Source organism: Cetorhinus maximus, chromosome 11, assembly GCF_964194155.1.
Source record: "Cetorhinus maximus chromosome 11, sCetMax3.hap1.1, whole genome shotgun sequence".
Taxonomy (NCBI): domain Eukaryota; kingdom Metazoa; phylum Chordata; class Chondrichthyes; order Lamniformes; family Cetorhinidae; genus Cetorhinus; species Cetorhinus maximus.
In genome coordinates, this window is record NC_135889.1 from 430,638 (window position 1) to 446,531 (window position 15,894).

The 15,894-nt window shown below is 45.0% G+C and overlaps 1 protein-coding gene across 1 annotated transcript in view; it reads right to left on the minus strand.

The window, feature by feature from the left end:
* Positions 1-15,894, minus strand: part of LOC144686331 (NACHT, LRR and PYD domains-containing protein 3-like) — a 57,606-nt gene that overhangs the window by 1,964 nt on the left and 39,748 nt on the right. Inside the window, 2 exon segments of the mRNA XM_078551412.1 lie at positions 7,101-7,265; positions 8,658-8,828. Coding sequence (XP_078407538.1) covers positions 7,101-7,265; positions 8,658-8,828 — 336 coding nt within the window.

Genomic DNA, 15,894 nt, shown 5'->3' on the forward strand with positions numbered 1-15,894 from the left:
AGCGACTGGTGTACGAGGACACCCAGGTATCGCTGCACATTCCCCTCTCTCAATTTATAGCCATTCCGAATATAATCTGCCTTCCTGTTTTTGCTACCAAAGTGGATAACCTCACATTTATCCACATTATACTGCATCTGCCATACATTTGCCCACTCACACAGCTTGTCCAAATCACACTGAAGCATCTCCACATCCTCCTCACATCTCACCCTCCCACCCAGCTTTGTGTCATCTGCAAATTTGGAGATATTACATTTAGTTCCCTCATCTAAATCATTAATATATATTGCGAATAGTTGTGGTCCCAGCACCGATCCCTGCGGTACCCCACTAGTCACTGCCTGCCATTCGGAAAAAGACCTGTTTATTCCTACTCTTTGTTTCCTGCCTGTCAACCTGTTTTCTATCCATCTCAATACACTACCACCAATCCCATGTGCTTTCATTTCACATGCTAATCTCTTAGGCTGGACTTTATCGAAAGTCTTCTGAACATCCAAATAAACCACATCCACTGGCTCCCCCTCATCAACTCTACCAGTTACATCCTCAAAAAATTCCAGTACATTTGTCAAACATGATTTCCCTTTCGTATATCCATGCTCACTCTGTCCGATTCTGCCACTGTTTTCCAAGTGCTCAGCTATTAAATCTTTTAGAATGGACTCTAGAATTTTCCCCACTACCGACGTCAGGCTGACTGGTCTATAATTCCCTGTTTTCTCTCTACCTCCCTTTTTAAATAGTGGGGTTACATTAGCTACCCTCCTATCTGTAGGAACTGTTCCAGAGTCTATAGAATCTCGGAAGATGACCACCAATGTATCCACTATTCTGGGGCCACTTCCTTAAGTACTCTAGGATGTAGATTATCAGGCCCTAGGGATTTATCGGCCTTCAATCCCATCAATTTCCCCAACCCATTTCCCTACCAATACCGATTTCTTTCAGTTCCTCCCTCTCACTAAACCCTGAGTTCCTCAACATTTCTGGTATGTTATTTGTGTCCTCCTTTGTGAAGACATAACCAAAGTATGTATTTAATTGGCGGCCACTTCTTTGTTCCCCATTATAAATTGCCCTGTTTTTGACTGTAAGGGACCTACATTTGTCTTCACCAATTTTTTTCTCTTCACATACCTATAGAAACTTTTACAGTCAGTTTTTACGTTCCCCGCAAACTTACTCTCATGCTCTATTTTCCTCTTCTTAAACAATTATTTGGCCCTTCTTTACTGGATTCTAAATTGCTCCCAATCCTCAGGTCTGTTGTTTTCTCTGGCCAATTTGTATGCCTTTTCCTTTTATTTAATGTTGTCTCTAAATTCCCTTGTAAGCCATGGTTTGTCCACCCTTCCTGTTTTACTTCTGCGCATGCCAGGAATAAACAATTGTTGCAGTTGACCCACGTGCTCTTTGAATGTTTGCCATTGCCTATCCACCGTCACCCCTTTAAATAACGTTTTCCCAATACATCACAGCCAACTTGCGCCTCATACCATTGCAGATTCCTTTATTAAGATTCAGGACCCTAGACTCAGAATCAACTTCATCACTCTCCATCTTGATGAAGAATTCTATCATATTAAAGTCTGAGCTGTTATTAGAAGTGGGAAATAGCAGTGAATTGACAGGTTATAAGCTACGGCGTTTGGGGGATCTGCGGGCAAGGAGAGATCAGAATGGGATCTGCGGTGTGATTAACTGACAGAAGGGATAATGATGCAAGACAGCAGCACAGTATCTCCATGTCACTCGGGGGTGGGGGGGACATAGGATGGTCCGTGACTCAGGAATGAAGTTTGTGGTCGGGTTGTGGATAATGGCTGTGATCTTGCTGGAAGCTATGAAGGCAACATCCCTGGTTTACTGATGTCTCCCTGGAGGCGCTTCCCCAGACTGCTCGGGCTCGGAGGGAGGTCTTGTTCCCTCAGGACAGGAGGAGGAGATCGGCCCAGTCAATCCAAGCAAGCCTGGGTGGATATTGCCTTGGGGGTGAGCAGGTGTGGGGCACGTGGTTGCAGTGACACAAAAGGATCAAAGTCCTGATGTGTTCTGGCAAGGTGAGTGCAGCACCAATGTTAAACGTACAGCCTTATATGTGACTAAGAATGCCCAGGTAGCAGCATTGACTGTCAGAGACATGTCAGCCTCTCTGTGGAAGGCCCTGGCCAGTGAGAATTGACCCTGCACTGCCGAGACTGAGTGTCCACATGCAGGAGGTATCTCTGTGGTGACATGATGGACAGCCAGGCTGACATCAGCATAGACTAATGTGTACCTTTGTTGGGTGAGTAACCATAGAAATGTATGTGCTTGTAGAAGAGAGCACATGATGTCAGGGAAGGAGCCACTAAGAGTGCTGGCGTCCAGGTCTTGCCATCCTTACACCAATGGAAGATGAAGTGCTGCAGCTGGGAGTCCTGAAGGCAGGGCGGATGGTTGGTGGAGCTGAGAGATCGAGTGGCCTAGTCAACGGGCACAGGAGGGCCTCTGGGGTCCACAAAACATAATGCTTCTCTATCCATCACTGGCCACAGATTGTAGTCTGAAGAACGTGTTGGAATAAGAACAGAATAACTAGGAGCAGGAGTAGGCCATTCAGACCCGAAGCCTTCTCCGTCATTTGATAAGATGATGGCTGATCTGATTCTGGCTGATCTGATTCTGGCCTGAACTCAGCTTTCCTGTTGGTCTGCGTAACCCTCGATTCTCTTGTCAATCAAAAATCTACCTTAATTCAGCCTTGAATATATTTAATGACCCAGCCTCCACTCGCCTCTTGGGAAGAGAATTCCACAGACTAACAAAATTTCTTCTCATCTGAGTCTTAAATGGGAGACCGCTATTTTTTAAAACAGTGTCCCTAAGTTCTCCTCCCACAAGAGGAAAACTCCTCTCAGCACAAACCCTATCAAGTCCCCTCAGGATCTTCTGTGTTCAATAAGATCACCTCTCAGCCTCCTGAACACCAACGGGTATAGGCCCAATCTGCTTAACTTTTCATCATAAAATAAACCCCTTCATCCCAGCAATCAGTGGAGTGAACCTTCTCTGAACTGGTTCTAATGCAATTATACCCTTTCTTAACTAAATACACCAAAACTGTATAGTTTACTCCAGATGCTGTCTGACTAAGGCCCTGTTTAGCTGCAGCAAAACTTCTTTTACAATGCATTCCCCTTGTAATAAAAACATATGAAATAGGGGCAGGAGCCAGCTATTCAGCCCTTAGAGCCCGCTCCGCCATTCACTGAGATCATGGTTCATCTTCCACTTCAACAACATTTCCTTTTATTAACCCCATGTTCCATGATGCTTCCAATGTGTAGAAATCTATAAATCCCAGTCTTGAACATACTAAATGACTGAGCCTCCTCTGGGGCAGTGAATTCCAAATATTCACCACCCTCTGAGTGAAGAGATTCCTGCACATCTCAGTCCTAAATGGCCTGCCCCTTATTCTGAGACTGCGTCCCCTGGTTCTAGACACCCCCAGCCTGGGGCAACCTCCTACCTGCATCTACACTGTCAATCCCGGTAAGAATTTTGTATGCCTGAATGAGATCACCTCTCATTCTTCTAAACTCAAGAGAATAGAGGTCCAGTCTATTTAATTTTTCCTCAGCACGCATTGCTCCAGGAATTATTTTAGTGGAACCTTCATTGCACTCAGTCTAAGACAAGTATATCTTTCCTTAGGTAAGAAGACAAAAACTGCATAGAATGCTCCTGTTGCCGTCTCACCAAGGCAGTGAGACATCTTTACTCCTAAACTCAAATACACTTGTAATAAAAGCCAACATACCATTTACCTTTTTAACTGTTTGCTGTACCTGCATGTTAGCTTTAAGTGAGTCATGAACAAGGACATTGAAATACCTTGGAAGATCAACGCTTCCCAGTCTCTCACCATTTAACAGATGTCTGTATTTGTTATTTCCTGCCAATGTGGATAACCTCACATTTCTCCATATTGTATTCCATCTGCCAAATTTTGGCCAATCTCTTATCCTCTCCAGATCCCATCGAAACATCTTTGCATCCTCCTCACAACTCACACTTCCACTTAATTTCCAGTCACCCGCAAACATCTAAATATTACATTTAATCACCACATCCAAATCATTGATATAGATTGTGTATAGCTGCGGCTGTGATCCTTGTGCTACCTCACTGTACCACATCCACGGGTCTCCCCTTATCTATTCTGCTGACTGCATCCTCAAAAACTCCAACAAGTATGTTAAACATGATTTCCCTTTCATAAATCCATGTTGAATCTGCCCAATGCTACCATTATTTTCTAAGTGTTCTATTATCACATCCTTTATTGCAGAATCTAGCATTTTCCTTACTACTTATGTCAGGCTAACAGATCTCTAGTTCCCAGTTTACTCTCTACCTCCTATCTTAAACAACGGGGTTATATTTCCCACCTTCCAATCTGCAGAAACCATTCCAGAGGCTACAGAATTTTGAAATATGATCAACAACGCATCTACTATCTCTGCAGCCACTTCCTTCAACACACTCTGGGATGTAGAACACCAGGTTCAGGGGGTTTATCTACTTTAGGTCCCAGTAATTTTTCGAATGCTTTTTTTTTAACAAATATTAATATCTTGCAGTTCCTCGTTTACACTAGTCTCTTGATTCTCCTTTATTTCTGAGCGATTTTTTAGTATTTTTCTCTGTGAAGACAGACACAAAGTATTTGTTTAATTTCTCTGCCATTTCCTTATTCCGCATTGTAAATTTTCCTGACTTTGCTTGAAATGGAACCACATTTATTTTTACTAATATTTTCCTTTTTACATACCTACATAAGCATTTACAATCAGTTTTTGTGTTTCTTGCTAGTTTACTCTCATATTCTATCTTTTCTTTCTTATTCCATTTCTATGTCCTCCTCGGCAGATTTCTAAAATGTTCCCAATTCTCAGCCTTTCCTTTTTCTGGCAACTTTATACATCTCTTCCCTTGATCTAATACAATTCTTGATTTCTTCCGTTGGGACACTTTGGTTGTTGGGTTTTTGTGCATCAAAGCATTTTTGTTGTAAACACATCACATTTCAAAGCCTTGAATGGAAATTGGGGTAAAGGCACCACTGAGATTCACACTCAGGATCTTCGGTTTACTAGACAGTCGTTGGAACTGCTTCAGCCACAGCATCCACAGAAACGCCAGCAGACCAATTGTCTCTCTAATCACTTGCTCCACTGCATGCCTAGTGATTCATGGACTGGGGCTCCCAGATCCCTCAGTACCGTACAGTCTGCAGTCTTTCTCCATTCAGGTAAGACACTGCTTTTTTATTCTTACAGCCAAAGAGGACAAATTCACATTGTCCCACATTAAACTCCATCTGCCAATTTTTTGCCCATTCACTTCACCTCTAAATCCCTTAATAGACTCTTTATGTCCACTTGACAAGTTACTTTCCTACCTTTGCGCCATCAGCAAATTTAGCTACCATGCATTCAGTTCCTTCACCCAAGTAATTTACACAGGTATTTGAGGCCCCAGCACTGACCTTTGTGTCACTCCACTAGTAGCAGTTTGCCAAACCGAAAATGACCCTTTACCCCAACTCTCTGTTTGTTGTTAGCTAATCAATCATCTATACATACTAATATGCTACTACCTATATTACAAAATCTTATCTTGTTATCTTTTATATCTTTAATGTCACACCTTATCAAATTGCTTTTGGAAATCCAAGTGCACCAAATCTACAGATTCTCCTTTATCAATTTTCATGTTACTTCCTCAAAGAAATCTAATACATTCTCCCCATGTGATTTCCAATCTGCTGGACCTTCCATGAATCTAGGGAATTTTGGAAGATCACAATCAATGCATCTACTCTGTCTGCAGCCACTTCCTTTAAGACCCTATGATGAAAGCCATCAAGTCAAGGGACCTGTCAACCTTTGGTTCTAATAGTTTCCTTAATACCTTTTCCCTCAGAACCCTGATTGTTTTAAGTTCCTCCTTTCTTTTTACCTCTTGATTTCCAAGTATTCTTGGGATGTTTCTTGTGTATTTTACAGTGAAGAGGGACACAAATTGCCTGTTCAACACTTCTGCCATTTCCTCCTTTCCCAATATTAATTTCCCAGCCTCATTCTCGAAGAAACCTGTGCACGCTTTAGTTCTCATTTCCTATATAAATATTTGGAGAACCTTTATCAGGTTTTATACTTCTAACTTGCTCTCATACTATGCTAATTATAGGCATCTTTACTAAGATGTCATTAATTAATCCAGTCTCATTGAACATTCCCAGGTCTAAAATAGCTGTTCTGTGGTGGGTACTAGGATATACTGACTAAGAAGTTGTCTTGAATACACTCTACGAGCTCATCTTCCAGGAAACCTTTGCCATTCTGCTTCATCCAACATGTATGAAGATTAAAATAACCCGCGGTTATTGCAGCACCATTCTTACAGGCGCACATGTTTTTTTCTGTATATTCTGTCCGAAAGTGTGAAGGTATTAGGGGCCTATAAGCTACTCCCACATGGACTGCTCTGGTTCAAGAAGGCAGCTCACCACAACTTTTCCAAGGACAATTAAGGATGGGCAATTAATGTTGGCCTAGCCAGTGATGCCTGGATCCCATGATTGAATAAAAAAGTGACATGTTACCTTTGCTAATTCTTATTTCTACTCAAACTAATTCTACATCTTGATCTTCTGAACTAAGGTCATCTCTGACTACTGTGCTAATGTCATCAGTTATTAACAGAGCGACCCCAGGACCTTTTCCTTACTTTTGCCATCTAATCACTTTTTTCTTTTTCGCAAATTAATGGCCACAGTGACCGGGGACAGGCACCCAACTCTGAGGAGGAGGGGAGACCTCGCAATATTCCCCTACACCCGAGACACAAAGATCTTTGGGACTGGCATCCAATAGCCTAGGGTTCAGAGAGAGAAATAACATGAATCAAACTAAATGTTTCCTTTTATTCATAGCTAACACTAATAATAATGGACAGTGTTTTTTAATACTAGTAACAGTGCTCAAATATATTGTTAAATATTCAGTTATTCTAAACACAATCTCACACTGTCTAGTACTTACTCCAGTTTCTGTATTTTACAGTCCGGTCTCCTCAGAGCTACAGACAGTCGTTTCACTCCTGAATCTCCCAGTTCGTTTGCAGTCAGGTCCAGATCTGTCAGTGAGCGATTAAAAACAGAGGCAAGATCCTCAGCACAAGAATCTGTCAGATTGTTGCCCCAAAGACTGGGGGGTGGGGGGAGGGTTCAAGAGAGAAAAAATAACAGGAATCAGAATAAATTTCCAGTTTTTTTCAAAGAATGTAACTAATTAAAATAATAATATACAGTGTGAAACATTCAAGAAACACAACTTCAAACCATAAAAGCAATCTATAATTGATGCTGTGGATGTGAAATATAAAGGAATGTTCTGTAAATAGTCAGCCTGGGAGACAGTATCTGTGAAGGGAGAAACAGAGCCCAGAGTCCCGCAGGCGGGCGCGTGCCTGACCCAAGCAGGCGGGGAATCGGGCGAGATGATGTCGGACGAGCGTCCTGACGTCATCGCGCACTCGTGTGATATTTCGCTTGGCGGGCACGCGGAAACTTTGAAGAGCTCCGGCGGATAATGAAGCCGGAAATTAAACCCATTAACGTCCCAATTGTTCTATTGGGTGTTGAACCACGTCATACTCGCTGTAATTCTAGGGTCACGACCTCAAAGGGATAATTTCCCTGCTTGCAAGACACATCCACAGTATCCCCAAGTCCTTGCCCGGGGTCGCTAGAGGACATGGGACATCAGTGATCAGGGGATGGAGTTTGTGGTGGGGATGAGGATAATGGCCGTGAGTGCTGCACACAGGGTGAAGCTTACAACTTCACTTATGGCTTATGATGAAAGTGAAATTGGTAGAAAGGTCATTCCCTCCCAGCCACTGGCAATGCCCAGGCAGCAGCATTGGCTGTTAGAGACATGTCAGCCTCTCTGGAGGGCCCAGTCAGAGTTGATTTGTGATGACCAAATGGCTCCAAGCAGGACCCATCCCTGTGGTGTCATGATGGACAGTCAGGCTGCACCAGCTTAGGCTCATTCCGGACTTTGATGGAAGGTGAAGCGCTGGAGCTGGGAAGCCTAGAGGCTGGGCGGCAATTACTGATGGTGAGATGGGTTAGGGAGCTGGGAGAGAGAGTGTTTAAATAGATGGACAGAGGAGATCCTCTGGTGACCACAAAACATTGTGTTCATGTGTGCATCACTGTTCACACACAATAATCTGAAGGGTGTGTTGTAATGTGCATTGCCCTCGAATCACTCTTCTCGCTCTCACAAATCAAGGACTCCTGTGACCGGGGGACAGCCCACCTCTGAGGAGGAGGAGGGGTCCTCAGAGGGTGCACCATCACTTTATTCCCCTGCACCCTCAGCACAAACATCTGTGGAACTGACATCCCATAGATGGGATTAGAGACAGAAATAACATGAATCAGAGTAAATGGAGATTTTTAAAATTAATAACATTATCACTGGCACTAGTAAAATTGGACAGCGTTTATTTATTATACCAGTAACAGGGCTGACATTGTTTTGTTTTCTATACTATTATAAACACAATCTCACACAGTTTGTACTTACCACAGTTTCTGTATTTTACAGTCCGGATCCCTCAGAGCCTCAGACAATAGATTCACCCCTGAATCTCCCAGTTTGTTATGATCAAGGTTCAGATCCGTCAGTGACCGGTTTGTACTGAGAGCAGAGGCGAGATCCTCGACAGCAGAACTTGTGAGATCGTTACAACACAGGCTGAAGATCAGAGGGAGAAAGATAACAGGGATCAGTGTAAAGTCAGTGTTTTAAAGACCATGAATGACAATAATAATATATAGTGTGAGAAATTCAAGAAACAACTTCCATTTATCTAGTAGGTAAAACGTTGGTGTAAATCTGAAATCTAAATAGAATATGCTGGAAATACTCAGCAGGTCAGGCAATATCTGTTCAGAGAGAAAAAGAGTTTAATGTTTCTGTCAATGCACTTTCATTAGAATTGAAAAAAAAATAATCAGCGAATCAACAGGTTTTAAGCAACAGGGAAATGGGGATGGGAAGGTGGCAAGGAAAGGACAATATGAAAAAGGATGATGATACAAAACAAAAGCACAGGATTCCCATGTCCTTATCCGGGTTGCTAGGGAGGTGCTTGGGATGGTCAATGGCTTGGGAATGGAGTTTGTGATGGGGCTGAAGATAATGACTGGAATTTTACCGGAGGCAGCGAAGGCCTGATCAGATTGTAAGTGGGTGTTTGGACGGAGGGTCAGGGTAGTCAGAGTTACGAATACGATATTATCAGAGCTGACAGCTGGGAGGAGCCGTCCACTTCGGGGGTGCAGACAGGGGACGTCCCGGTTCAGACAATGCTGGCACCATCTGTAAAAGCAGCCAGCAGTACTTTCAAACACAGCAGCTCTGGAGGGACCAGCGAGGGAGCCCTGGTTACTGAATGAAGAGCTGAAATGGCAGAAGACAGATCAAGGGTTGCACGCTGATGAGTGCTGCATGCAGGAGACATGCATGTGGTGCCATGCGGGACAGTCAGGATGCCACCAGTATAGGCTAGTGTGTCTCTTTGATGGGCGAGTTACATGAAGATTTCTATGCTTGCAGATGAAACAGTTGGCGAGAGAGCCTGAGCCAAGATGGGTCGCTGTGTCCCAGATCTTCTCAACCTTACACCCATGGAAATTCAGACACATGAACTGGGAGATCTGGAGGCAGGGCGGTCAATCACTGATGTTGAGGTGCGTTGTGGAGTTGAGAGAATAAGTGCCCTAATGGATGGACACAGGAGAGCCTCTGCTGACCACAATACATCTTGTTCATTTGTCCATCACTGGTCACAAACAATAATCTGAAGGATATGTTTTAATATGCATTTCCCTCCATTCACGATTCTCGCTCTCGCAAATCAAGGACTTCTGTGACCTGGGGCCAGCCGTCCACCTCTGGGGAGGAGGAGGGGTCCTCAGAGGGTGAACCATCACTTTATTCCCCCGCACTCTCAGCACATCTATCTGTAGGACTGACATCCCATGGACTGGATTAGAGACAGAAATGACATGAATCTGAGTAAATGTAGATTTACTCAAAAATTAATAACTTTATCACTGGCACTAATAAAATTGGACAGCATTTATTTATTATACCAGTAACAGTGCTGACATTGTTTTGTTTACTATTCTGCTATTATAAACACAATGTCACACAGTCTGTACTTACCACAGTTTCTGTATTTTACAGTCCGGATCCCTCAGAGCCTCAGACAATAGTTTCATCCCTGAATCTCCCTGTTTATTATTACCAAGTTTCAGATCCGTCAGTGATCGGTTTGTACTGAGAGCAGAGGCGAGATCCTCGGCACAAGAAGCTGTGAGATTGTTATGACGCAGGCTGAAGATCAGAGGGAGAAAGATAACAGGGATCAGGGTAAAGTCAGTGTTTTAAAGACCATTAATGACAATAATAATATATAGTGTGAGAAATTCAAGAAACAACTTCCATTTATCTAGAAGGCAAAATACTATCGTTGGTGTAAATCTGAAATCTAAATAGAATATGCTGGAAATACTCAGCAGGTCAGGCAATATCTGTTCAGAGAGAAAAAGAGTTTAATGTTTCTGTCAATGCACTTTCATTAGAATTGAACTAAAAAATCAGCGAATCAGCAGGTTTTAAACAACAGGGAAATGGGGATGGGAGGGTGGCAAGGAAAGGACAATATGAAAAAGGATGATGATACAAAACAAAAGCACAGGATTCCCATGTCCTTATCCGGGTTGCTAGGGAGGGGCTTGGGATGGTCAATGGCTCGGGAATGGAGTTTGTGATGGGGCTGAAGATAATGACTGGAATTTTACCGGAGGCGGTGAAGGCCTGATCAGATTGTAAGTGGGTGTTTGGACGTAGGGTCAGGGTAGTCAGAGTTACGAATGCGATTTAATCAGAGCTAACAGGTGGGAGGAGCCGTCCACTTCGGGGGTGCAGACAGGGGACGTCCTGGTTCAGACAATGCTGGCGCCATCTGTAAAGGCAGCCAGCAGTACTTTCAAACACAGCAAATCTGGAGGGACCAGCGAGGGAGCCCTGGTTACTGAATGAAGAGCTGAAATGGCAGATGACAGATCAAGTGTTGCACGCTGATGAGTGCTGCATGCAGGAGACATGCATGTGGTGCCATGCGGGACAGTCAGGCTGCCACCAGTATAGGCTAGTGTGTCTCTTTGATGGGCGAGTTACATGAAGATTTCTATGCTTGCAGATGAAAACAGCTGACGAGAGGGACTGAGCCAAGATGGGTCACTGTACCCCAGATCTCCTCATCCTTCCACCCATGGAAATTCAGACACATGAACTGGGAGATCTGGAGGCAGGGTGGGCAATCACTGATGTTGAGGTGGGTTGTGGAGCTGAGAGAATGAGTGCCCTAATGGATGGACACAGGAGACCCTCTGGCGAGCACAAAACAAACATTTCCCTAGAAACACTATTTTTTCCTTCACAGATCGAGGGCTGTGACCGGGTGACAGCCATCCACCTCTGAGGACGAGAAGGGGACCTCAGAGGGTGCACCGTCACATTATTCCCCTCGCACCCTCCGCTAGTGCAGGTACTATCACGTCGGGAGATAGTCACATTCCATTAGTAAAGGAGTCACAATCTGGTGAACAGCACAGACACACCCGAGCAGCTGATGGATACAGTAATAGCCAAGGTCACTCACGCTCGGAGGGCTCTGGGAGGGAAAGGCAATGTCAAGCTTCAGGCTGATGACATGTCACCAGCGTCTTCAACAAGGTAGCAGATGTTGGAACTGCAGCATGAGGTATGTTAACATAAAGAAGCTGTGTGTAACCAGACACAAAGGCTGTAGGAGTTAATCCAAGCGATGAGTATTGCTTTGTCCCAGGCATGAGTGCCCTAGGCATCCTGTACTGAGAGATTGGTGACCTTGATGGACAGTCAATCCAGCAGACCAACGATTGGAGATACACACTGACCCGCATGTCATCACCACCTCCATGAGCAATGGCTGGGTGAGAGGGGGTGAGGTGACTGGAGTCACCACCAAGTCCTCGGACTCCTCAGGTGAGCAGGGAGGGTCCAGTGTGCCCTGAAAGTGTATAGGAGAGACTGCCTGCAGCATCTGGTGGCTCCTCTCAGAGTGCTCCTGGATTTGGCAGCGGGTCCTCCACTGCTCTGACCGGAACACCAGCACCTCACAAACCCACGATAACAGAGCCTATCTGTGCAGGAGGCCCTCAGTATGCTGGGGCCCTCCAGACCTCAGGAAACCAGAGGACAACCACCATGGTCATTGAAATCCTCGGCGGAGAAAGGTCAGCACCCTGCCTCCACCTCAGCTGACAGCGCAGGGGGAGTGCAATGTAAGAGCCCCCATCATCACTTTAAAAGGTTCATCTCATTGCACTTGGGTTTCACAGGGTTATATTTTGTTGTGACATATCACCTTGCTGTGTATGTGTCTTCAATGAATTTTAAGATGGTGCATCACAAAATTAATCTTTCACCATTATTTTAAGGACATTACTGGGCCTTTAACAGTTCACTGCCTCCTGCAAAGGGTGACAATGGAAGGACAACACAGAATAAGTTCAATTCATTTCCAGCATTTTTGCCTCATGTGCTAACGGTTCAAGGGAAATGTTAAAGACATTCAAAGAAACAGCAACAGAGCTGCACAAGGAGGAAGATTAATTATATTAAATGGGTGTCTAAGTAAAGACTCATATGGAACACGTCTGTATGTTGAATCTCAAGCTTCACTTGCACGTTTTGACCAGGTGACAGTGCAGGGACGGGGATATAGTTCCAAGTCAGGATGGTGTGTGACTTCGAGGGGCACTTGCAGTTTGTGATGCATCGACTGACCTTGTCCTTCCAGGTGGTAGAGGCCACGGTTTTGGAATTTGCTGTTGAAGGAGTCTTGGTGTGATGCTGCCCCCAATGTGGGTCGGTGGTGGAGGGAATGGATGTTAAGATGGTCAATGGGATTCTGTACAAGCATGCTCATTTACCCTGGATGGTGTCGAGCTTCTTGATTGTTGTTAGAGCTGCACTGATCCAGGCAAGTGGAGAGCATTCCTTCATATTCCTGACTTGTGGCCTTCTAGATAGTTAAGAGATTTTGGGGTGTCAGGAGGTGAGTTACTCACTGCAGAATTCCCAGCCTCTATGGGCTGGGAGGCGGGTGGAGGTGGTGGTGGAGTGGTGGTGAGGTTAGATTCTCTGTTGTTGGAGATGGTAATTGCCTGGCTCTTGTGTGGTGCATTTGTTATTTGCCACTTATCAGGCCAAGCCTACAAATTCTCTAGGTCTTGCTGCACAAGAACAAAGAAATAGGAGCCGGAATAGCCTGCTCAGACAATATGGTCATGGATGACCGAGGGTTTCAACTCCACTTTCCCACCCACTCCCCATGTTGCTCAATCCCAGGAGGGACCAAAAACCTTTCCATCTCAGCCTTAGAATTATTTATTCAACGATGGGGATCCACAACCCTCTGGGATAGAGAATTCCAAAGATTCATAACCCCTTAAGTGAAGCATCAGTCCTTAAAGTTCAGTAGCCTATACTGAGACTGTTTCCCTGCAGACAGAAGTTAGGGAGCTAGGTAAGAAATTAGCAAGCGCAGCCTGAAAAGCAGTAATCTCTGGATAACTCCTTGTATCCCGCACAAGTGAACACAGAAATAGGAGGGTAAGCAGATGAATTAGTGGCTGGAAAGATGGTGCAGGGGAAAGGGATTTAGAATTGCTGGGACTTTGTAAGCAGCTCTGAGGGAGGTGGGACCTCTACAGGTCAGATGGATTGCACCGAAACAGAGCTGGAGCTGAGTTCCTGGTGATTTGCTCCTGGTATTGGGGAGGGTTTAAACTATCTTGGCAGGAGTGTGGGAACCAGCAGGTATTAACAGAGAGGAATACCAAGGAATACTGCGAGAAATATATAGCACTAGAGTAGGAAATAATAAGTTATTAAGTCTGTACAGAGTAAGGGAGAAGACACTAAAGTCTAAATCAGGGTTACAGAGCATGTTTGTGAATGCATGGAGTGTGGGAAATAAGATTGGTCTGAATATATGGTATTCAGGAAAGATAGGAAAGGGAGAAAATGGAATGGGGTGGTTGGAATGATTAAGCAGAATATTTCAGCGCTGGAGAAAGGGGATGATCCAAAGAGGACAAGGACAGAATTTATATGAACAAAAAGCTAAAAGTTACTGCGGATGCTGGAAATCCAAAACAAAAACAGAATTACTTGGAAAAACTCAGCAGGTCTGGCAGCATCGGCGGAGAAGAAATCAGTTAACGTTTCGAGCCTTCATGGCCCTTCGGCAGAACTGGAGCATAGTTAGAAGAAGGGAGAAATATAAACTGGTTTAAGGTGGGTGGGGTGGGGGTTGGTGGGGGGTGGGGGGGGGGGGTAGAGACACATTGAGGGTGTGGTGTGGTGATTGTGGAGATGAGCAGATAATCAAAAGATGTCACAGACAAAAGGGTCAAAGACGTGTTGAAGGTGGTGGTATTTGTCTGAGAAAAGTGCTAATTAAGAATGGAAGACAGGATATTCAAAGTACAGCTCTAGTGGGGGTGGGGTCGAAAGACTAAAGGTTTTAGTTTTAGATTTTAAAATAATGGAAATAGGTGGGGAAAGAAGAATCTATATAAATTATTGAAAAAAAAGCCGGGGGCGGGGGAAAGAAACGGGGTGGGGATGGGGGGAGGGGGAGTTTAAGATCTAAAGTTGTTGAATTCAATATTCAGCCCGGAAGGCTGTAAAGTGCCTAGTCGGAAGATGAGGTGCTGTTCCTCCTGTTTGCGTTGGGCTTCAGTGGAACAATGCAGCAAGCCAAGGACAGACATGTTGGCAAGACAACAGGGTGGAGTGTTAAAATGGCAAGCGACAGGGAGGTTTGGGTCTTTCTTGCGGACAGACCGCAGGTGTTCCGCAAAACGGTCGCCCAGTTTGCGTTTGGTCTCTCCAATGTAGAGGAGACCGCATTGGGAGCAACGAATGCAGTAGACTAAGTTAGGGGAAATGCAAGTGAAATGCTGCTTCACTTGAAAGGAGTGTTTGGGCCCTTGGACGGTGAGGAGAGAGGAAGTGAAGGGGCAGGTGTTGCATCTTCTGCGTGGGCATGGGGAGGTGCCATAAGTGGGGGTTGAGGAGTAGGGGGTGATGGAGGAGTGGACCAGGGTGTCCCGGAGGGAACGATCCCTACGGAATGCCGTCAGGGGGGGTGAAGGGAAGATGTGTTTGGTGGTGGCATCATGCTGGAGTTGGCGGAAATGGCGGAGGATGATCCTTTGAATGCGGAGGCTGGTGGGGTGATAAGTGAGGACAAGGGGGTCCCTATCATGTTTCTGGGAAGGAGGAGAAGGCGTGAGGGAGGATGCGCGGGATATGGGCCGGACACGGTTGAGGGCCCTGTCAACGACCGTGCATGGAAAACCTCGGTTAAGGAAGAAGGAGGACATGTCAGAGGAGCTGTTTTTGAAGGTAGCGTCATCAGAACAGATGCGACGGAGGCGAAGGAACTGAGAGAATGGGATGGAGTCTTTACAGGAAGCGGGGTGTGAGGAGCTGTAGTCGAGGTAGCTGTGGGAGTCGGTAGGCTTGTAATGGATATTGGTGGACAGTCTATCATCAGAAATTGAGACAGAGAGGTCAAGGAAGGGAAGAGAAGTGTCAGAGATGGACCATGTGAAGATGATGGAGCGGTGGAGATTGGAAGCAAAATTAATAAATTTTTCCAGGTCCCGACGAGAGCCCGCCGGGACCTGGAAAA